Below are 24,522 nucleotides of genomic sequence, written 5' to 3'. Positions count from 1 at the left end.
AAAAACGTTGAGGAAGCTCTGGTTAGGAGGTTGTGGGGTCTTTTCTGGAAACGATTGGGAAGAGATGTGAGTGAGCCACATGTACAGCTGGGACTTGAGAAGATGGCATCTGCTGCCAACTCTATCCATTCAACAAACATTCACTGAGGGCCTTCCATGTTCCACAAACTGTGCATTTATGGCTGAGCATAAATGAAGTTAGCAGGCATTTGTTCTCTGGGTAAAAAAAGAAACAGACTGATTTTGTCGCTCTTGCGTCTAGAAAAAGACCATAAGCAATAACAGGTGATAATTACACATCCTTTGAAGCTTATGTATGTGCTAATGGATGAGATGTCACTACTCAGGAGCCCAAGATCCATTCCTCAGAAGGAAATAGATGGTGTTAGTTTACTTATCCCACAGATACCGTGGGCCTGAGCATCAGATAAACCACCTCTGAAGAGACGAGTCATGGTTCCTGTCCGCCAGAAGGTCACAATCAGAAGTGATGTTCTGAAAGCTTCTGCTCTTTCCACGATTTTGGCATATTTCACTGTTTGGAGCATTAACTGAACCCACCATCACAATCTTTATGTTTTATTAGAAGGGAAGACTCTGGCCACCTGAAGGTTGTTAACAAGATACTTTTCTGGATGCAACATAACTTTGGGGAATGGACTGGACCAGAGAGTTCCATGGCATGGTTTTTCAGTGCCATTAAACCTCAAAATGAACTTAAAAAAAAAAAAAAAAAGATTTTAAGTAATCTCTAATAAACCCAATGTGGGGCTCAAGCTCACAACCCCAAGATCAAGAGTCACACACTCTACCAACTGAGCCAGCAAGGTGCCCCAAAATGAACTTTCTTAAAACCACTGCAGCTTTTAAAATTACAAATCATAGAGGCGCCTAGGTAGCTCAGTCAGTTGAGCATCTGACTTCGGCTCAGGTCATGATCTTGAGGCTCCTGCGTTTGAGTCCTGCGTCGGGCTCTCTGCTGTCAGTGCAGAACCTGCTTAGGATCCTCTGTCCCCCTTTCTCTCTGCCCCTCCCCCACTCAAGCTTTCATTCTCTCTCTCAAAAATAAAATAAAATTACAAATCATGTATGTGTCCCTTCCCTACACATAATTCTGCATATGTTATTTCAACTAGAGTCACAATAAAATCTATCTTCCTTACACTGGCCCTCGAGGCCCTTCATGACCTGGTCCCTGTCACCTCTTGTACATATTGTTTTAATGTTTAAAAAAAACTGAAACAAGTGAAGAGCATCTCACCTCATCCTCGTGGTCCAAAGCAAGTACTGTACAAAACCAAACCCAATTTCAGTTTTATGCTTACCATGTTCATGTCATCATTCATTAAGTACTAAATATCACAAGGGGGAAAATTGTGCTTCACGCTCGTACTGACACATTTACTCCCCTAGTTCTCTTGATAAGACAGTTTAATGATTAAAAAGAAATTAATAGCATGTATCAATATTGTAAAAATGTGATTAATGACTTTTTTCAGATTAAAGCATCATCATCTTGATTATTTGGTAAAGAAAAACCTATCAACTAACTTTCAAGTTGGGTAATTTACTCCATTAGAATCAGCGAGGGTGTTTCAAGATTTAATGTATTGTTCAAATTCATGTATGCAAACAAACTCATTAAAATTCAGGAGACTTCACTCAGAAACTCGCTCCACTTAAAATTCAGGGCCCTAACAGAGGACATTGAGCTGGAATATTTAAATTGAAACATTTGTCCCTCCTAGACAGGGTATTTTGCACTGTTTTTTGTTTTTGTTTTTGTTCTCACCCAAAGGAAGAATTCAAGATGCCCTGGGAGTCTGCAGCGGCCAGAGGCTGCAGAGAATTTGCTCCTTACATTACACTGACATGCTGTCCCTGGGTCAAGGGCTTGTTCTTGGACACCTCCTTTAACACCAGCTAAGGCCAGGGACAATCACCTCCACTGTGACAATGAGGCTAAAGACAAATATTTCTAATTCTAGCTTCATAAAATGCATGTGGGCCTCAACCGTAAGAACTAATTCTCTAGAAAACTGCAGCACACCTCATTAAGTAACCAAAATGTTCCCATTCATAATTTTTATGGAACTCATTCCAACAAGGGCTTCCTAAATTACCTGGAAAAAAACAAAACCCTTCAGTAATTACTGAGACTGACTGCATGCTAGACCCTATGCTAACTGCTTTACTATAGTACCATCATTAAACCACCTCGCAATAATCCTCTGCAACAAAGGAAAACTGATACCAAGGAGGTCAAAAGACTTGGTGATGTCACCACTTGGTCACTGGTCAGAAGTGGTGCCACGTTGACACCGCTTCCTTGAAGATAACTAACCTTTTTTTTTTTTTTAATATTTCTGAGTTGCTGGTGGCACAGAAAGGCACAGTGGTTAAAAACACAGACTCTGGAACCAGACTGCCTGGATTCAAATCTGAGTCAGTTTTACTACTAACCGGCCTATATGCCCCAGAGAAGTTATTCAACTATTTTGTTTCTCCACTACTTCTTTCAGAAAATGGAAATAATAACAACGCATCTAAGAGGTTGTTTTGTGAATTACATGGATCAATCATGAAAAATGTTAATCCACGTAAAATGCCTAGAACTGTGCCTAGTATACAGCAGACACTCAATAAATGTTCGCTCTTATTGAAAGCAAGTGCTGTAACAATGAAGCCTGAGGGATTGCCAGTGTCCTCCCTCACAGCTGTCTGGGTCTACCCTCAGTGAACTGGGACTGAGTTCCCTCACACGCACTCCTCTTTTGTGTGTGTCCCACATACCAAAGATAATATACACACTATAATGCATTTCATTCTCAAAATAAAAAATGAAACAAAAAACCTAAAAGGGAGTTCCCATCCTTCCTTGATCAATAAAGAAAATGCTTAAATAATTTGCCCAAGGCTCTCAAACAGGACTTCACTTGAGAGTTTGTCTCAGCAGCCCAAGTTCGTTTATCTACACCATGTTATTTCGTGTTCTTAAGTCTATTTTTCCCCTTTGTCAGTGAATCCTTTGGTTATCACTTAGGATCAGAGTTTTGGAAGAGTCATTTGAGTGTACTGAACACTCAACACGCCCTTTTTGCTTCTGAAGAAATGGGAAGGCCAAGGAAGTTGACTACTGACTTGCCCACAGTCGTATACTGAAAGCCACTGCTACAGTAGCACAAGGCCACTTTTTTCTCTCTGATGTTGGTGGCCTGCCTCTAGGAGGATCTCAGCTCTGCTCCTGAGCTTTTAAGGGCTCAGAGAAACAAAGGACCACTGTAAAAATCAAGAATGCAAAGGCTAAATGAGAGACCTAGGGACTCGCCAGCAGGCAACTTCATGGGTTTTAGCAAATGGACTTTGTTTTATCAAGTTTAGCTGCTTGGGCCTTTCTGCTTTTTGGCCCACAGCAGCATGCTGCAGACTCAGGGCTAGCAAACAAATCAGGTGTTAGTCTAGCCTACAATGTCACCGTGATTCTGAGGAAAGCTGCCAAGCAGGGCTTTACAAACAAAACCCAAAGCAGAGACGATTTCACCCTGAAAAAAAAGAAAGGGACAGGCTAGCACGAAGTCTAAACTTAATTTGTCAAAGGAAAGAAGCTCACAATTAAAGCAGCTCTTCCTAGCACATCGCCATCTATCTAAGGCCAACAACATACAAGCATAACAACCAACGGCCGCATGTGGAGAGACAGTGCTGAGATGCTGGTATAATTAGTTCCCTTTTCACAAGACAGTTGGATTCATAATTAAACTCTGTCCCTTCCTGCCCCCGTTCTGCTGTGCACATGTTTGCCTGCTTCCTAAGGGATTGGGTTAGAGGCCAGGAGACAACCCCAAACCGCAAGTCCACTGACCTCCCAGGGCCAAGAGGCAATGCAACGCATGTCTGCGTTAGCCGCGTGGGAGCTTGTCGAGGGAGAGGCTGATTTCGTCTTTCCGTGCAATACACTTCTCAAGTCAGTTTACACAGTTGTGACAGACCGTTGAAAGGCCCTGCTACTCCAGCCTAAGTGCCAACACACTTGGCCCCATGGAAAACTCCAGGACCCATTCTGAGAAGAGCAGGTTGTTGTGGACAGAGTGTGCTCATGGCTCGTCTAAGACTCATGTGACTGATCAAGTCAATTACTCTCTCAGAACTTTAGCTTCCTTGTCTAGAACAGGGAGATAGCAACTTCTGTCCATAGAGGTGATCATTGAGGAGTTGAACATGAGGGTCCCAGTGAGGTAGGCAACTGATACTGTCTGCTAATCTAACTGGTCTCTTGCATAAAACCCTCAGTGACCCCCGCTGTTCTCAGGACAGACCGTTAAGCGGGTTTAAAGGCCCATCACAACATGTCCTCTAATTTCTGTTCAACTTTACCTCCCACCTCACTTGAGGCTTCAGCCAGACCGGATGTCCTGAGTTCTTCCAGAAGTTGTCTGGTACACCTGCAGCGGGGGAGCCCTCCTTCCTAGCACCCTCCCATTCTACCCAACTAAGTACTCCTTCGGGTTCTGATCTCAGCTTAGACGCCATTTCCTCCTAGAAGCTTTCTCTTCTGCGCTTTCACAACCTCTTATGTTTACTTTGGAGCCGTCTTCATCATTGTGTTAAACTGCCTGAATACTTGTTACTCTTTCCCCCTCTCAAAATTGGTGGACTAAATAAAGTTGCTGAAGGAGTGAATGTAGTGAAAATGAAAATGACTTCGTTTCTGACAGTAGTAAATGACTAACAAAATCTCTGCAGTTCTCACCCTAAGCTTTGTAAGCAACCTCCCCACCCGCGGTCTCTCCTTTTTACTGGTGAGAAAGCAAAGATCATGAGAAGAAGTTAAAAGACTTGACCAAAAGCAAATGGCTAATCAGGGGCAGAGATGTGTTTGGCCCCTACATCTCCTGGTTCAAACACTGAATTTTTTACTACAGAATGTTGACAATGTCCAAATTTTATGCTATACCACTGGTGTCTTTTCATAGCAAGGGAACTGAAGGCAGATGATATGCAAGAGTAAAGAGACTTGACGTCTGAAAACTGATACCCAAAGCCTGGCTCTGGGTGACCTGGAGCCATCTCCACGCCCGCCGGCCTCAGGCTCCCCAAGCGTCAATTGGAAATTTAGCACCAACATACCTAAGCAGCAAAAAGTTTCCTACCTTTTTCGATTATTTTTCACCTACTTGACCATGTTTTATGTGAAGAAAATGAGAGAATTTGAAAATACTTTATGCGTCTCTTCTCACAGAAATATTCTTTACAACCTTCACATGGTTATTTTTCTGGTGACATTTAGCTTTATTATTCAAAGCAAAGCATTTTTTAAAGACAGAATTCAAATTCTTTCAGCAGTCTCCTTAGGACTACAAAAAGTTTAACCGATTTACAACATCAACACAGGCGTGGCTTGAATTAACTAGTGCCATTATTTCTTCCTTCTGTCTTCAAGTCATCAAGACACTAGTGTCCACCTGCAAGAAGAACCCTCGTCCACAGTCATTCACTGAAAGGACAAACCCTTTTTTCTTTACAGACACTACTTGATTTCATAGACTCGCAGGATGATGCAGCCAGAAGAGACTATGAAAACCATCGAAGCCTGTATCTGCCTTTCACAATGAGAAAACAGGCCCAGTCTAACTGTCCTTGGGGAGGGGCTTAAGCAGGGCTGATTGGAAACATGCACCAATTGTTTTTCAGAGTACTATACATTCTGCAATAACAGATAATTGGAATAAAAACTGTGATAAATCATATACTGAGATCACAACACAAATTTAAAATGTATTGAGGAGGGCACCTTTTGGGATGAGCACTGGGTGTTGTATGGAAACCAATCTGACAATAAATTTCATATATTGAAAAAAAAAACAAATTTAAAATGTAATGGTATTTATCAAAGTTGAAGGCTGAAGGGCCAAGATAGAGACACCCCTCTGATATTATATACATGCATGTCTTAAAATTTGATTATAATAGAATTTTCTGGAAGTGAAAGAAATTATTTTGCTTGTCCCACCAATTTTTCATGCTTCTGTATGATTTGAAATTTTCAAAACAAAAGTAAGTAGACAAAATAGGAAACACACTTGCTCAAATTATTTTGTTTGTGGATGACACTTCATTTGTCACTGTTCGTGTTACCGGCTATGACTGAGACAAGCACCAATTTTTTACTAATGAGTTCGAAACAATGTAAGGGAGCAATGAAGTCAAAAGTCACTATTAGTCCTCACACTCTTTTATTTGTTTTTTTTTTTTTTTCAGAGTTTATTTACTTATTTAGAGGGAGAGACAGATTGCGAGCAGTGGGGGAAAGAGAGAGGGGAAGAGAGAATACCAAGCAGGCTGTGCTGTCAGGGCAGAGCCCAACATGGGGCTCAAACTCAGCAAGCATGAGATCATGACCTGAGCTGAAATCAAGAGTCAGATACGCAACCAACTGAGCCATCCAAGCATCTCTATTTCCTTTTTTAAAGATTTTAATTTTAAATAATCTACACTCGACGTGGGGCTCGAGCTTACAACCCCAGGATCAAGAGTCGCACACTTAACCGACAACCCAGCCAGGCGCCCCAATCCTCACACTTTCTTTTTTAAAGTTTATCTTGAGAGAGAGAGAAAGAAAGAAAGTTAGCAGAAGAGGGGCCGAGAGAGCGAATCTCAGGCAGGCTCCGCACTGTCAGGGCAGAGCTGGACGCGGAACTGGAACTAACGAACCATGCGATCAGGACCTGAGCCAAAGTCGGATGCTCAACCTACCGGGCCACCCAGGAACCCCCCAGTCCTCACACTCTTACCGGCAGAAGTTTCTAACTCCTACCCAATAGTTTCTCCAACTGCTAACAAAAGCAAAAGAGACTAAAGGCGTAGCCAGAGAAACTGACAGGGGGAGGAGGGTAGAATGTTGTTTTCATTCTCTTCCCTCTCCCAATCCAACCCCTCTCCCCAAACCCTGGTAAGGGTGAGGTGTTAACAGAGACTGTACTGAGACAGTGGTCTGAATCATTCCAAAACTGAAAGAGTTGACTCTCAATAAAAAATTATTTTCCATGTCATCTGAAGATTTTATTCAGAGACCTTTAGAAAAGAAAAAGTAAAAAATTCTTTGTTGAAAACCATAAACAGCTACCCCATCCAAATTCATAGGCAGCAAACAAATTACAGTAGAGTTAGTCACAGCTCACAATGCAAACTTTTTTTCTTCTTTTTTGTGATGGACTTTGTGTTTTTGTGTATATGAGATTACAATATTGTGTAATACCTATTCCAGACAAATTTTGCACAAGGCCGTAAGAAACAAACTCTTATCATTCAACCTTTATTTATTTATTTATTTTTATTTTTTTTATTGTGTTGATTTATATTGAGAGAGAGAAAGAGAGACAGAGTACAAGTGGGGGGGAGGGGCAAAGAGAGAGAAAGACACAGAATCCAAAGCAGGCTCCAGGCTCTAAGCTGTCAGCACAGAGCCCAGTGTGGGGCTTAAACCCACAAATCGTGAGATTGTGACCTGAGCCGAAGTCGGACGCTCAACTGATTGAGCCACCCAGGCACCCCTTATAATTCAACTTTTAAATAGATCATCCTAAATCTCACGTCAAAACTTGATATTATATTTTAGAGATTGTCCCTCTACATTATATATCAGGAAAACATCTATAAGTTATTAAAATAATTACTGCCAAGTTCTTTGCCAAAATATGCAAAATGTGGGGAAGTCATGCCAGTCTCAGCTCTGCCAGCAGAAAGCTATGCAACACTACACGTTGCTTAACTGCTTTGTGGTTGTGTTTATCATGATGAGGCGGGATTTCATACCTAACCCGGCATTTGCAAAGTGCTCTTCAGTCCTGTAATGCTGTCACAGGGCTGCGACTAGCACTGCCATAGCCTGTCTCTTAATGATAGCAAGACTAAATTTGATGAACATGAGGACATAGAGAGCTTTAGCATTTTTTCCTGGGTGCCAAGAATTAAAATTCTGGGCTGAGGAAGGAGAGCTACTTGGAAAATGTCCCAAGGTTCAGCTACAGGTAAGTACCAGAGTGCCTAATTAAACTGATGCAGAATGCTACAGTCAATACAGCAAGAAAATAGGTGTTTCATTGCAGCCAAGTAACAGGTTGGCTGCAGAGAACAGTTTCCAATTGTTTCCACCACTTTACGTTGCTTTGCAACACTTCTTCCTCTAAAGACAATCAGGCACCTTCCCTTAAGGTTCTTATTAATTCAACTCAAAACGAGACAAATCCCCAAACACAAAACCGAGCAGAGGAAAAGGACACGTTTCTACATACAGTATATCCAATTATCATTCCAGGATAACATTTTCACTACTGAAATTTAGCCCTAACAGGATGAACCACAAATAGCTACCTATTCACTTGAGAAAAGAGACGGCAAATGTGTAGGGCAACGCCACCCATTCTCTCCCTTAGTCACCACCGCAGAGGTCAGGAATCCATCGGGCCCTTGGTCTTGGTGAGCTCAGTTAGGAGCTCAGAACTCCACACCAGGCAGCATGCCAGGGGGCCACTACCAACCAGCCAGCCCTGGCATTCGTGCTGAAGTCTATTTCAGCCCGGCTCTGCATATGCCTCAACACACCATGCCAAGATATTGAAATGGGTCTTCAAAGAAAGCCACTTGATGACAGTAAAGCCTTCACTGAAGCCGTAAAAATGGTAATTTTTTTCTACCTGATGTAATTTTAAAGTGGCAATAAGAGCGGAAGACGTAACTGCAAACATTAGTTTTACTCTAGACGCTATGCCACTCTGGTGAGATACACAAGAAGTTCTATACAATAAATATTTATAATCATCTTTTGAAAAACAGAATTTGGCTTTATTCAACCCAAATGCCCAGCCTGGTTCCAATCCACTCGCTACCTTGTCATTCAAACAAGCACTAGGCAGCATACAGACACAAACAGAGCTCCATCTGCTAATTAAAACTGGGCATGAAACTGTTAACAGGCATCTGTTGCATTGTGTGAAGCTAATGGGCAGAGACAAAGCTGAAAGCTCTTCTGAAGCAAACCCAGTGATGCCACTCATTTTCCATTTGGTATTTATGTCAGTGGGGGGTGGGAAGCGGGGTGTTAAACAGCTTATTATGGAGACTGAAAGATAAGTGATACCGTACCTAGTCTAAAACGTCCCTTTACGTTTTCTACTGGCATTCTTGAGTTAAGAATTCAGATTAAGCCCTTTTGATCTTATCTCAGACATACTGTAATTATAATACTATGGAAGGGAATAATAACCAAAACTCAAGCAATGCTGTAGAGCTCATACAGTGTTTTCACAATTCATCCATCCAGCCATTCATTCGTTCAGTTGATGAGTCATTTAATACAGGCCTTGGAGATTTAAAAGGTGAATAAAGGCTTGATTCCTGCCCCTATGCAATTCACAGCAACCCTGAAAAGTTGGTATAATATTATTAGACTCTATTAGAGATGAAAGAAGTAAGGCCTAGAAGAACAAGTGACTCACCAAGGCCAGAACACTAGGAACGGCAGATGCCAGGACATGAACGGATCGCAGACCCCACTGCTCCTCCTAATTCGCCGTATATCTCCCTAACACCAAACATGAACCAGTCCACTTGATCGGCTACTTGCATTTCACAAACTCCCTATTATGTTATGTTCCACAATATTACTCACCCCTGCAAATCTACTTCTCCATCCCCACTCCAACCCTCCCCTCATCCTGTATCAAATCTCTTTCCCGCAAAATATTCCCAATTCTACTACACCCAAGAGAGCTGGGCCCCAGATGGCTCTGTGTGCAGGCAGGCAGACCGAGACTAGAGCCAGCCTCAGGCCACGCCAGCAGCCCCCTGGTCTTCCACTTCTGGCTCCATGGTTCTTTTCTGATTCAGTTATGGGACTTAATTCACAGATCAACTGCTAAATTTGTCCTGGTCTTCAAAGGCTAGACTTATTTCCCCCCAAGACAATATCCAAACCTGTTTCCCTCCAGCTTTCTCAGTGGGTCCAGACAATGCCAGTGCTGTTGCCCAGAGAACCTCCTCCCTGATTTGCGGCCACATAGAACAGTTGGCAAAACTCTTTTTAAAGTGCACTTATTCTTAGGACATATCCATATTGTATCCAAGACTCAGTTTCCCCACACCCATTCTTAATATGTTGGATGGCTTTTCTCATGCACTAAAACACTGATTGAGGAGGTAAATTTAACCCTTTATTATCAAGCATTAAGTTCTACTTTTTCTGAAATAGTATGGTTATCAAAGCTATCACTTAGATGGAAAACCTCCTGACAGCTTTGAAAGAACACAATGACATTAAAATAAAGCTTTATGTACAAAATGTTCAACTTGAAGTTGCATGTTCCTTGCATAGTTTTGTTTGAGAGTCTGAAACCAAGGAAAACAACTATGAAAATTAAAATCAACTTGCTCTACATATCTGGATTATGCTCGGCCAAATGTTGATAACATCTTGGATAAAAATGTAAATATGACAAAGTTTGTTTTTCAGTCAATAAGTCTTGATAAAAGCCTTGAATTGCTACCAACCAAAAACAGTTTTTAATTTGAAGCTGGGGTTGACACACTTTTTCTATAAAGGAACAGTGAGTAAATATTTTTAAGCTTTGTAGAACACATATGGTCTCTGTTGCATATTCTTCTTTGTTTTATTTTTTAATAACTCTTTAGAAACGTTAACAAGCATTCTTTGCTTATTGATGGCACAAAAGCTGCAAGCCACATTTGGCCTGGGGGCCACAGTTTGCCAAGCCCTGATTTTAGGAAAAGCAAATCCAAGAAAAAAAATGCACTGTTACAGAATAAAACATGGAAAAGTGCTCTGATGAGACCAGGCAGCGACAATTAACCAGCACACTGCCATTAACATGATTTCATTAGTTATTTTGCACATGGAAGGAACGTTAATGACAGGATGCACTTTGATCTTCCAATCTGAAACTATGGACACAAAAGAAAGGGCAAAGGACAGCTATAATGTGCTGAGTTATCCCAACAGAAATTCCTCACAGAAAAACGCATGTGCAAAATCTAATTCCTCCCTGGGAAAGGCGGTGACTTGGATTTATGGAGGTGATCAGACTGATCAAAACTAGCAGCAGCTCGACTGTGAAAAGTGACACAGACTTGAACTAAGCTCTGCTGCTCCCGGCTGCGTGATCTTGACGCTGTCAACTTCACCTTCGTGCTCCTATTTACAAGATTGGGGCAAGGGTATAAAGTAGATAATTTCTAACTCTTTCTGCTGTCAAACTATGACTAAACTAAATAATGAAACCACTCAGGAAATACCCTAACAGGAAGAAGGGGGGAGGGCAGGGGAGAGACAGCCAGGGGAAGACGCTCACGCTGTCCAGTCAAAGGACAGGGCTAGGTTTTCTCTTTCTGTTCCATCAGTACCTTGCTCAGGACAGGCCTTTCCAAGGTGTCAGTATGGCCTCATACGGATAATAAACTGCACCCACATCCCATAGGAATTAGGATGCAGAGCTGACTGTACTACTGTTTCCTAAGTGTCTCAATGTCACATTTTACAGACATTTAATTAAACATTAATTATGATTACATAAGAGGTTGGGGGGAGCTAATCGAAAAACTTTTTTCAGTTCTCAAACAACTGAACTGAAAGGCTCCTTGGTCCTAGGCACTGGGCCTATAATTTCAAGCGGGTAAAACATCCCTACGCAATAGTCAACAAATATTATCCGACTGATACACTGAAGGATCCCCAATAGGCCAGGTGAGGGAAAATGTACCCTCCACCACCCCCAAGAGCAGAAAGGAAATGAGGGAAGCCAGGGTATCAGAGAAGGTAGCAGGACCTTAGAGAAGTAAGAAGAAAGTTCTTGTGTGTGTGAGACAACAGTATCTGAAATCAAAATGACTGTCTCCTTCCTGTCATGATGGCCGAACCACTATCCAACAGGGTCTAAGGATGGCAGATGCCTTTTTCAAAAAATGACTTCCACCTTGACAGAGCAAAATTAAGACTTAACGTGTATCCTCATGGGGAGAAACAAGCACACATACGTAGGTACCAAAGCACGAGCGCGCGCATACGCACACACACATACACACAAACACACACACACACACACACACACACACACACACCCCTCGGGCATTAAGAAATGACTCTTTCCTGTGACGTTGACCTTATCAAGTTTTGTCAGCAAGGCTGTAGCAGAACCTAGGAGAAACCCAGGAACTTACACAATTGGGTACCTCAAAAAACAATTATGACTGGAAGGAGATAGACCACCAACTCTTACCTCAACAACTTCAGATCACCTGGGGATGGGGGAGGAGGTGGGGAGGGGGAGTGGACATGGCTATTAGAGATGTGGACACTCCAAGCCTACGTTTGTGGTTAGTGAAGAATGTGTGGAACTTTTTTCACTAGAATGGTGTTAACATTCACCTTCTTTTCCCAGCTTAATTTCAAGTGCAAAGCATTAGGTTTCAGGTATACAAGTTTTCCTGCTGTTTGAAGGCAGTGTGATACCACTTCCTGTCGGGTTCTGGGGCTAAGTAAGAGGCATGGATTTCCCCTCCTCCACGTCAACTGAAGACACAGCTCAGAGCCTCTTTTAACCACATCCACCCCACAGAAATATAAAGAGCAAGATCACATACGAGACTCACCCCATTTAACGTCTCCCTTCTGTTCTACACAGTTTCAGGATACTGGTTTTCCTGCCTTCATGGCTGCAACCCTTCACCGAACCAATTGCAATAATAAAAAAAAAAAAATCCACACAAGAAAGATTCTAAGCCAACAACATGAAAAGTAATTTTTAAAAGCTACTATCACAAAAGGAAGCAGATACTCTTAGAGGAAATGTGGAACGAAAATTAGGGCAAAAAAAAAAGGGGGGGTTACTAATAAAGCTATTACAAATGAGCAAAAGTCATCCAAGGAGCTTACCAGAAACAGCATCAGCGAGACTCATTCACTTTCGACACAGAGAATGCTTCTGGGAGGGTCACATAGAGAATGGACAAAAGGCTACCCACTCCACTTGTTAGAAATTGTCCTTTACCATCTGGACTGCAATATGCATTCAACAGTGAAAAAGGTTTATTTGGGGTTTTGAAATTAGTACCAGCATCAAAACTACTGTCCTTTGGTTGCTGTGACAGCTCCCACCAAATCTCTTGGGAATATACTTGAGACATGACATTTAAAATCTGCTTCCTCAGAAAAGAAAAAGTCCCACTCAAGAATGACTGCCAAGAACTTGCAACTCAAACTTCCCTAAGCCCAGACATCATAACATGGGTGGGGGGGGGGGGGGATCAGAGCACTCAATCCATATGAAAGAGGCCAGAACAAACAAACAAACAAACAAACCAAAGAATTTTCCAGCTCTTAATTTTAAGAGCACTCTATATCCAAATATTCTTTTTTTAATGGTAAATAATCCTTAAAACATACAATACTCACATACAATTATTACCATAGCACTAGCCCCGTAATAACCCCAGAAGTTCATGGCGAAATATGCTGTAAGAACCATGTGAAAGGTGCTTAAGTGAGCTACTATTAGAAACCACAGACATCACCCAACCAAAAGCTAAGATTCTTAAGGTACTTAATTAACTGCAGCTATTTAATAAAGGAAATGATGTTAAGGTCACTTGTATAGGCAGCTTACAACCAGTTTTGGGGCGCCTGGGTAGCTCAGTCAGTTAAGCGTGTGACTCTTGATTTTGGCGCGGGTCATAATCTCACGGGTGATGGGTTTAAGCCCCACACTGGGCTGCGCACTGACAGTGCGGAGCCTGCTTGAGATTCTCTCTCCCTCTCTGTCTGCCACTCCTGTGCTCTTTCTCTCAAAATACATAAATAAAATTAAAAAAAGAAAAAACACCAGTTTGATTTGCTCTTCAGCTTATGGTAAGTTAGAGATCTCTTTACCTGGACACAAAGTCTTGCCAGTACAAAAGCAGAAAGGACAGCTCCCAACCAAGATCAGGAAAAACTGAATCAATTGAAAGCAACTGGGGGAGGGGGGTGGGTGGGTACAGTGCATGTTGTGATTCATTTAGCAAGTAATAATTAAAACCAAAGCAAAATGCATAGGAAGGCAGGCAGAATGTAAGATCAATTCCTCTGCTGAGAAGTTATTAAACATTCAAGCCCAAGAATTTAAAAAGTTGGGAAGTGTTGCTTCTTAGGCGATGGTAGTAAAGGAGTGAACCATATTTTCCTGACCACACCATTCCCAAGAGTCACCAATTCTCTTAACACCCGTTAACACTCACACAACAATTTAATATCCTGTAGACATTATTCCACCCTTAGTCACTTTTTGCTCTTTCTCTGGCACTTGATCCGAAGGAAGAAGAGGGAGAAAATGGTAAGCAGTGTTTTCGGTTACTGCAGAAAGTCCTGTGCCCCACACTTTCCATTTCCCCTCCCTTTCCCATTTTCTCCGTCTTCTCGGTACACCCGCTCAACTGTATATTCCGCTTCCCCTTTTGCCTCCTGTCTCACGCCCAGCTCTCTTTTACTTTCTCCACCACCTATCCTCACTCTGGCCCCCTGAACTGTTCTCCCCATCCTGCAATTTTGTTCTGCCCCTCCCAGGAGGAGGGATCCAGACCTCTTGCGGCCAGTGCCCCCAATCCCTCACCTCCTGATCACTCATTCCCTCGAATTCCCTTCCGATTGTCGGGTTCTCACCTCTCTTGTCCCTGATGTCCTCCCTTCTTTTACTTCACGTCCCTCCTACTCCCCCCAAAGCTTCATTTCCCCCTTCACATTTCCTTCCTCTTTCCTGTCTTTTAATCCATTTCACACCCACTATCCCCTTCTCTTTCTCCATGAGATTTCGTGTGTCCCCCCCCCCCCGCTCCAATCACTTTGTCCTGCTAAGACCCTTCCCTGTCACTCCCCCAACCCTCTAATTTCCCCCAATACCCCCAGTCCTTGTTCCACTGGTTCCCCTTCCTTTGCCCCCAAGTTCCCTCTTCACCTCCCCCCTCCTCAGCCTCACGTCCCCGCCCGCCCCTCTCCCTCACGCCTTCACCCTCTCCCACTACCCTCGCCACCCTGCCGTCCCCGGGGTCCCCTCCCTGGGGCTCCCAAGCCCTCCTCCAGCCCTCTCCCCCGCCGCCTTGCACCCGCCCCCCACATCTCACTCCCTGTCCCCGGCCGCGGCCCCTCCCTCACCGATGGTGGAGATGAAGGTGGTGTTGAAGGCGTCCTCGGAGAAGCGGAATAGGAGGCAAGTCTTGCCCACCCCCGAATCGCCGATCAGCAGCAGCTTGAACAGATAATCGTACGTCTTCGCCATCTTCTCGCTCCGGCCCTCTGACCGGGGAGCTAGAGAAGCGGCGGAGAGAGGCGGGGAGGGGGCCGCGGGCGAGGGGGCGTGTCCGCCGAGCCACCACCGCTCGCCCCGCCCTGAGACCCGCCCCTTCCCTTGGAGAAGGCCTGCGCGCCCCGCCCCACGCGGCCAATCCGAGGGGGCTTCGTCATCACCGCCCGCGTCCCAGGGCTTGATGGGATTTGTAGTTCCTTTGGAGAGTCTCGGGCGTGCCCAGCGCGGGCTGTCCGAGCAGCCCCAAGGGATATAAGAGGATCTGCTCGGGCCTCGGTGACCCGGTGGATTAGACGTTTCCACCCCTGCCGGGAAGGAGGGTCCCCTTTCGAACTCTGCGCGTAGTGTCGCTGGAACTCAAGTTCACCGTTTTCTTTGTGTGTGGGCGCCTTTCAAATCCAGACCTCGGAATCTGAGTCCCACGACTCCCGTAGTCTCCGGTCCGGACCCGGAGCAGAGATGCCTTCTTTGCTTCATGCTGCTGTGGCGCAGCCTGTGGATTATCTGCAGAGTGCGTTATCTGGCTTCTCCTGCAGTTCCTTATCAGCACCACCTCAAGCCCCCTCCCGCAGCTCCTCAGTTAACAGAGCTCCAAAAGAATGATTGCCGTTCTAACTTGAACCTCAGCTGTGTTCTCTTCACGGCACACAGACCAGAGCCAAATACAATTGGTATTTTAGAGATCTGTTGTGCAGACCGCTCCCCTCCCAAGGCAAGAGGATGGATAAAAAAAATCTGGAAATTGAAAATATTAAGGCTTGTGCTACAGGTCTATGTCCTATAAAATGAAAATCATTATGCGAGGCCCGAACTATGACGTTGGGAATGAGAATCGGATTTTGTCTTGGCTCAGCGACTCAGCTGTTCAATCTCTGCGCCCCAGTTTTCTCATCTGTAAAATGGGCATAAAACAAGCATTTCATAGGGTTGTAAAGAAAATTAAATGAAATACCTAACATAAATGTTTGTGGTGATAGTTACCTTCTTAAGCCCTCTCTCTCCATGGATGACAAATGAAGGGGGGGGGGGCAGCATTGTCATACTCAATGTAATCCTTTATTTACTGTTTTAGACTATTCTATAATTGTTTTGTGGATGTATCATTAAGGCCTCTTTCATTTGCTACTGGCAGAAACCCAACCAGAACAAGTTCTCCTGGAAAGGAAGTTTCCTGGCTCAAGTAAAGCCACAGGGCAAGGAATGGCTAAGGAGGTCTAGGACCAGAGGCTTCATCCAGTCAGGGTTCAATCTCCCATCTCTTCTCTCTTCTCAGTTTTAACTTCTAATATGTCAAATACCTACAGATAAGACCCACATGAACAAAAGCTCTTCAGAGTACTCAATAATTTTTTTTTTATTTTAGAGAAAGAGAGCGGGGAGAGGGACAGAGGGAGAGAGAGACGATCTTAAGCAGGCTCCATGCTCAGCAAGAAGCCCAGAGAGACGCAGGGCTTGATCCCACGACCTTGGGATCATGATCTGAGCTGAAATCAAGAGTTGGTGGCTCAACCGACTGAGCCCCTAGGCACCCCACCTCAATAATTCTTAAGAGGATAAAGGGGTCCTGAGGCCAAAATATTAGAGAACAACTGGCCTAGGCATTTACCTTAGATCTAAGGAAACACCTTATGGAAGGTTAGAGGAGGTTATTAAGGAAACCAGTGGACTCAACCATTAGTGGAATAAGGAAAACACTTGGGACAGTAAACAAGATGTCAGACTTTCCTTCCTTCCTTCCTTCCTTCCTTCCTTCCTTCCTTCCCTCCTTCCTTTCTTTTAATGTTTATTTTTGAGGGGGGGGGAGGAAAGGCAGAGAGAGAGGGAGACAGAGAATCCAAAGAAGGCTCTGAGTTGTCAGTGCAAAGCCTGATGTGGGGGCCCAACCCACAAACTGTGAGATCATGACCTAAGCTGAAGTTGGACGCTCAGCCGATTGAGCCACTCAGGCACCCCGACAGCAGGCTTTTCTAAAACACCTCAAGTGGCTTGTGACTTTATATACAGTGTCAGTGATACTCCATTCTTAGTCTTGTGGCAGAAGATTTGGTTGGTCTTAGTATTGGACTTCACCTTCCATGTAGAAAAAAGATGAAATGTGTCATTAACTCATACTTATTGGTAATACAGTACCCAGAGAGTTGCTGCTAATAAAATGTCTAGTTCCTAGAGCCTGCCTGATGGAAACAAAGGTCTAAGGAGGTCAGTGTCAGTTTCTGCCCCGTTAAGGGAAGGGCTCTGTCCTCCGGCACAGGCTGAGCCTCCTTGCCCCAGTCAGTTCTCGTGCAAGTCTGTGAATTTGGCCTCAACCAGGGCTGAACAAGTGTGAACAGCTCAGTTCTATATCTGCACCTTCATTCTGAGAAAGAAGTAGGAAAAAAATCTTCAAAGACCAGTGAAATCTTTCTTTTATAAAATGTGTATTGATTTAAAATAAATTTTAGTCCTACTATCTGCATGCAACTGTTGCCATTCTTTTTCCGTATGAATAAGAACATACAGATGTGGTATAGAACTTAAGTTCAGAAAAGAAGTTGGGGCACCTGGGTGTCTCAGTTAGGAAAGCATCTGACTCTTGATTTTTGACTCAGGTCATGATCTCACAGTGGTGAGATCAAGTTCTGCACTGGCCATAGAGCCTGCTTAAGATTCTCTCTCTACCTCTCCCTCTCCTGCCCCTCTCCTGCCTGCTCTCTCTCTCTCTAAAGAAAAAAAAAAAAAAGAAAAAAAGTTAGAGTTAAGAATTTTAAAGTCCCTAAATTTCCTTAGGGGAATTTTTTTAATTGATGGGAATTTAAAAAAAAAAATCTGTCTTATTTTCACTTCCCTGGTTTTTCTCTATTACCAAGTATATAATATTGGGACTTTCTAGGTGGTAAGTCTGTGCATCACTGTTGAACCATTCACAAATTTTGATATGTGGGCCCTATTTCAAGAAGAATTCAAATTTTTCTCTTTATGCATTATTAATTTTTAAATTTGTACAACAATGTTACTTACAGAACAGATTTGGTGGTAGGCACAGTACTATTATATCAAGAGGCACCTGGATGGTTCAGTCAGTTAAGCGTCCAACTTCGGGTCTAGTCATGATCTCACAGTTTGTGGGTTTGAGTTCCGTGTCGGACTCTGTGCTAACAGCTCATAAGCCTGGAGCCTGTCTTGGATTCTGTGTCTCCCTCTCTCTCTCTTTGTCCCTCCCTACTCACACTCTGTCTCTCCCTCAAAAATAAATAAACATTAAAAAAATTTTTTTTAATCAGGGTACTTTTCTCAAAGGACTGGACGATAAGTTTATTTGTAGAGCTGAGAGTACCACGTGTAACTGATCACTGATTGCCACCTTGCTTTCTTTCTCTCAGTGGCATTGGTGACCCCTTTCAAAAAACCCATGCTACTGTGCTCTGAGGAAACCACATCAGTATTTTTTGCCAGTTGCCCAGACCCATCTTTGAAATGCTGCATCACTGCAGAGCACTAGGAAGACCAGCACATTCAATCTGATTCTGTAAATATTTACTGAAGCCTTTGATAAGGTTAACATCTACATGGCAGCTTGACTTACAGAAATCTCGATGTCCAAGGAGTTTACTCTCTGTGGTTTTTGTGAGACCAGCACTCTTTCTTCCTGCTTTTGGTAAGTGCTCCTCCCCCACTGATGGCTGTGAATCAGGGTACTCTACTCCTCCAGCCAAAGAGGTGGATGTAAGGCCGAGCTGGGTGAACCTGAGTTCTTCCCGGTGAATCTCCTGATGAGGTGGGGCAATGATACTGAAAGGAGGTCTGAATGGTGGGAGGTCTGTGTGAGCTTCAGGCTGGTTTTGAACAGAGCTTTAGTTCGTTTTCCTGTATTTTCTTGTTGCTGCCCTCCTCTATGTGTTCACCATGTCCTTGGACTGGCTTTCCTCAGGACCGCCATGTTGCACAATTCCAAGGGCATTATTCACATCTCACAGTTTATTCATATGGGGGATCAAAGGCTCCCAAGAATCTACACATATTCTTGAGGGTCTGTGTGTTCTCTAGGCAAATTTTCAAATTTATTCAAGCACTCTTTAACTGTTTTGAATTGCTCTATAGCACTTGAGTGTAAGAAGAGTTACCTTTCTTAACTGCCTAAGTGAAATTAAATTTGGCTGAGACCCCTACCTGGCAAGGGCTGGCAAAACTGGTATCTACCATTATTGGGGCTTTTCCTCCTCTTAATTATATCCTATACGAATCCAGGAGCTTACATGGTCCTGAAACACTAGGGGCAAAGCAGCTTCTGATCATCTGTCTGCACCCAGCAGTGTGGATGCTTCTGCCCAAGCACTCTTGGGTTCTGGTCCTCTGCCATCTGTTGAGCACAGCTGTCCCGGTGGGCTACAAAGATGTCCTTCATGGTGATTATTTTCACTGGCTGATGACTCAGCCATTGAATAAGTTCTCTCTCTGTTATCTAATAGTTTGTGTACTTCTTTGTCTTCTCCCTTACAACTTGAGCTCTTTGAGGAAAAGAACATTTCTAATTTCTCACTGTGTACCCCAGTAGGTACTCAATTAAGCTGTCAAATAAATGAATGAACACCTGATGATCATGCCAGTTTTCTAGTTTTTCAAACAGCTGGTTCACCTTCAGTTTATTATTTGCTTGGGTATTTTTGGCCTCACAAATACCTTTCTGGTTGTACTCTATAGTATATTTATATGTTATTCATTCTGTAAGTATACTGTTCATTGTTGTGTTTAAGAAATCAGTATGATTATATCTTACTTCTCTAGCTTGTCAAGATCATATTGAATGATAATCTCTCAAAAATACCAATTTCTCCTATCACCTGTGTGTCAGCCAAAAACATGCTATTTGTTTAGTGATATTCCAGTGAGACAATTCTATAATTATCTTCATCAGAGAGACAAACTGTACCTTTTCCACCCACTGATGTTTCCTGAGCAATCACAGGGTGAATAATGTCCATTCAAACAAATGTCCATTAAGCTCACCCTATGAAACCAGCTCAGCAAGGCCACTTGGAGAATACAAAGGGATCTATCATATGATCCCTTCCCTCAGTTTGCTTCCCATCTAATTGAGGGGAGAATCCACAAGTGACAAGTTCAATAATAAATGGGAGACCAGTATTTGGCTGTATACTCTTCATTTATTATGATGGGTCAGGTGTTCATTCTGATTGGTTGGCTTTTAATTCAGATTGGTTAGGCATCCATTTGACTGGTTGGGTGTCCATTTTGATTATTTGGGCATACATTCTGATTGGTCAGGCTTCCAATGTGATGGATCAAATGCTCTTGCCAAACAGATGGTTAAATATGTTGCATATCTCAACTAGATACGAAAGTTAAATAAAAATGATATGGTACAAAAATTGCTGCATGAAATTACAGTATCTGCTTGATTAACCAATTTCTATAAACCTAGCTTTTTAGAACAGAGTCAGTAGGTATATAACAAAGGTGTAGAGGGGATGAGAAGATAGTCTGCATCGTTCAGGCCTGAGTTAATCAATGTGACTGAAGGGGAGGCCATCTATAGCATGGGCCCTTAGAATATGGGCAAGGACCACAGCCAACACCCAGATGAAGGCAAAACTCCTTTCCTGGGTGTCAGGAGTGAATACCTAGTCATCTACAATGCAGAAGAAGCCACCCAAGTTGCAACAATTCTGAGTGGCTCCATTTCTGGGCACTGTCCAGCCCACAGAAAGGGGAGGCCAACCTTAGCCTGCATAGAGAGTTGAGATCAATATTTTACTCTACTAAAGGGTGGACTGGAAGGAACCCATTCCACTACCTCTTACATTATTTCTTTTTCTGATAATAAAGTTTCTGACAATAAAATATTTCACAAAAAAATAATAGAAGATTCTAGTAAAATTCATTCCTTTCAGTAACCTAGACATTGCTATGTAGGATTTTGTGTCAAATAAGGCATATGCACTAAATACTATGCATTTTTGGGTGGGGTTTCTTATAAGCGTGGGTGATTAAAGAAAGTTTTGGGACCAACTTTAAAATGGACTTTGATCCAATGGCAAAGTCAAGATACGCTGAAACTCACAATCAGCATCCTAATAGGTATTGAGATGCTTATGGCAGTAAATAATAGAACACTAGATAGCTTGAATAAGAAAAAACATTTAATCACACACTAAAACAATCAGATATAAAACTAATGACAGGTGAGTAATTCAGCAGCTCAAATGACATGCCTGGTACCTGGTTTTTCTCTCTGTCATTTTCTTAGTAATGTTTCCTAAGTAACACTTATTTCAACAGGCCAGCCCAATGTGGTTGCAAAATATCTTCCTGAAACTCCTGAGACTCCTTGCTTCCAGATTCAATTCAACAAAGCAGGATGTAGAGAGTCCTCTTCCTCAAAAGTTTAAATGAATACCCTAAAACTGAGTTCCACGGGACTGGACTGCCCTTCCATGAATCAATCCCTAGAGTCTAAGATTCTGGCCTACACTAACTGGAGTAAGGCTGAGTGTAGGGTCAAGCTCAACCTAAATCATGGGATTCTGTTAGAAACAGAGAAAAGAAGAGGAGACAAGGCGACAGAAGCAACAAAGGAATACTATCACCTGTTTCAGTGTCAAGTGCATATTGGTTTTTGTACTGAGTACCTCTAAGTGGTTAGTTATGTTGGAATTTCTGCAGAAGTCATGGAGCTGAATCCAGGAAAATTCTGACTTGTTCTCTTATACAAATGGATTGATGTTGAACTGGGAAGAAGAGGCAAGAAGGAAATAACTTTGCTTAAGAAAGAAGGGATAGGTGGTCCAAAGCCAGAATTAACATCGGCACTTACACACCTGGTCCCTTTCTACCCTACTTCAGCAAGCAGCTAAGGTTAAACACTTTAGCAGCCTTGAACTTTCTAAGTTCTGGGGTTTTGTGATGGAAAGAGGAGCAGACAAAGCATCAGGTGACTGGGGTTCTGTTCCCAGCTCTGCCACTAACTAACTCTGTGACCTTAAACAAGGACAACAACCTTTCTGTGTCTCAGTTTCCTCGTCTGTAAAATGAGGGGAGTTTGTTTAGATGATTCCTTTTTGTCTATAAAATCCTTTAGGTGTTAAATCCAAACCCCTGTAACAGGTGACCCAAGACCTGCCTTGGGGATTCTGGTTTTACAGACATTGGTCTCCCAGGCCAACCAAACACCCTGTTGAATCAAGGGGATTTATCAACAGCCCCAAGGCCTAGCGGGTCTCTTGGAGGCCAATCAGGGTGTGGTGCTGGGAAAGGAGCCCAAGACACCTAGTTCCTTGTTCCAAACAGCATTCAATTCACCCTATGACTCAGTTATCGTACTTCTCTCTTTCCAAGGAGTGCAAAGTTTCAGTCCTCTCTGTGATGGCAACAGCAATTTATTAGGTTGCCAATCTAGAAGGTTAAGAGAAAAATGAGATTCTGCTTTGTATTTTGAGCCATATCCAGTTATATTCCTGCTTCCAATTCCTATTTAATATGGATAATCATTTCCCAAATAACCTTAAACATAGGCTTCCCCCCCCCCACCTAATTTAACAGCAGCAAGGCACCCTTAATCAGGGTGCATGTTGAATGTTCCAGAACCTAGGATAAAACACCTTACCTCTTTAATTCCTTGCCTCTCACTCTCCAGACAGAACTGAAGCAGTTAGTATGAAATCAAGTAGAACTCTTTGATTACTCATTTTTAAGATGTACAATTATAAGTGATGGTGACAACATAATAGGATGCTAAAGAAATAAGGCTGAAGAGGTGATTCTTTGGGGCCAAGATGAATATTCAGATTAAGAAAAACTGCTAATGAAATCCCAATCACATAGTAATTTCCCACGTATTGCTTTCTGAAACTCAAGTAGCTATATGGCCTAATTAGGCCTGTTTGGGAGATTATCACAACATCTTATTTCTGCCATGAATGGCATCATTCAGCATTTAATATTCATTGAGGCTTTTATGAAACAGAGAGGTTTCCATATGTCTCTAGAGCAAAACATTTGTGTTTGCCATCTGCTACTCAAGAGTAGTTTTTGTAGGAAAAGAATGCAAATCGCTTGGTTCTTTAATTACTTTGGGGTTAGGCTGTACTATAGCTGGGACTGTGGGACAGCCAATTCACTGAAAGGAGCATACGGTTGTTTACTTAGCCACCAAACTTAAAGAGTTCTTTACAAGCAAACGGCATGAAAAGAAATTGAAGCCTAAAACTATTTTTGTCCTTTAAACTCAAGGCAAAGTCCCTTGTGAAGTGATGTGTGAGACTTTTATAAGTTGGCATTAAGGAGACACTATCTAGGGACACTGGACTTTGAGGTTGTTATAGCAAGCCTCAGTTCTCTTTTCTTAATCTTGACACCAAAGGAATATATGACTCAATACTTAAAAAAAAAAAAAAAAAATCAAAGGATCTCCATGAACTCAGTAAAAAAAAAAAAAAAAAAAAGGAATTTACTCTTGGTCACCCAGGAGATAATTACTTGGGCTTTGGACTCTGTGCTGTTCATTTTGCCTTTCCCTCTTTCTCATTACTTTCTCGAATTGTGGATAATTCTCTGCTCAGTAACACCTTCCTAGCCAATGGATACACACCATTAGTTTTGCTTAATCAGGAGTAACTTCAACTGAGAATTTAACCCAACGTGGAAACCCTGGAGCTTAGAGAAATCTATAGATCTCAATTACTGATGCTCTTTGGAGCCCTCACAGTAAATTTCATTCACTGGGATTACTGGAATATAGAATGTAAGAAATTGACAAATCAAAGGGACCTAGTTTGGCTACTGACTATGAGATCCTAACCTCATGGACTTCTGTTTTCTAAGACTATTTTCTGCTTGAAGATGGTATAGAACCAATGAGTATAGAGATCATTTATTGTTTCCAAAGTTTGTATCTCAGAATACGAAGTGAATCAGTAGGTGAAACTAGAAGAATGGGTTTCATGGCCAAACCCTTTTGACAAATTCTGCTATCACAGTGTTTTGATGATAGGGCTTCTCAGAACACTTAATATGCTGATGTGCTTTGTGACTCTTCATAGTCTGGTGCTGAGTGCGGCTTTCCCCACACTTGTGCTCTGAGGCACCTTTTTGATGGAGCACCTTATGGGACCTATGTTCAGTATATATGTCAGGAAAGTGATTTCATCTGAACCCTAGTTTTAGATATGAAGATTGAGCTGTA

General features: G+C 42.7%; 2 protein-coding genes across 3 annotated transcripts in view; both read right to left on the bottom strand.

Moving 5' to 3' along the window:
* The window catches only part of RAB8B (RAB8B, member RAS oncogene family), a 57,570-nt gene extending 42,167 nt beyond the window's left edge, over window positions 1–15,403 (bottom strand). Inside the window, exon 1 of the mRNA XM_049613760.1 lies at window positions 15,194–15,403. Within this exon, the coding sequence (XP_049469717.1) occupies window positions 15,194–15,317 (124 nt within the window). The 5' untranslated portion in view covers window positions 15,318–15,403. The remainder of the gene's footprint in view (window positions 1–15,193) is intronic.
* TPM1 (tropomyosin 1) overlaps window positions 1–24,522 on the bottom strand; it is a 186,793-nt gene that overhangs the window by 26,499 nt on the left and 135,772 nt on the right. The window lies entirely within an intron of this gene.

Source organism: Panthera uncia (genome assembly GCF_023721935.1).
Source record: "Panthera uncia isolate 11264 chromosome B3 unlocalized genomic scaffold, Puncia_PCG_1.0 HiC_scaffold_1, whole genome shotgun sequence".
NCBI lineage: Eukaryota > Metazoa > Chordata > Mammalia > Carnivora > Felidae > Panthera > Panthera uncia.
This window is presented reverse-complemented; position numbering and strand designations above follow the sequence as displayed.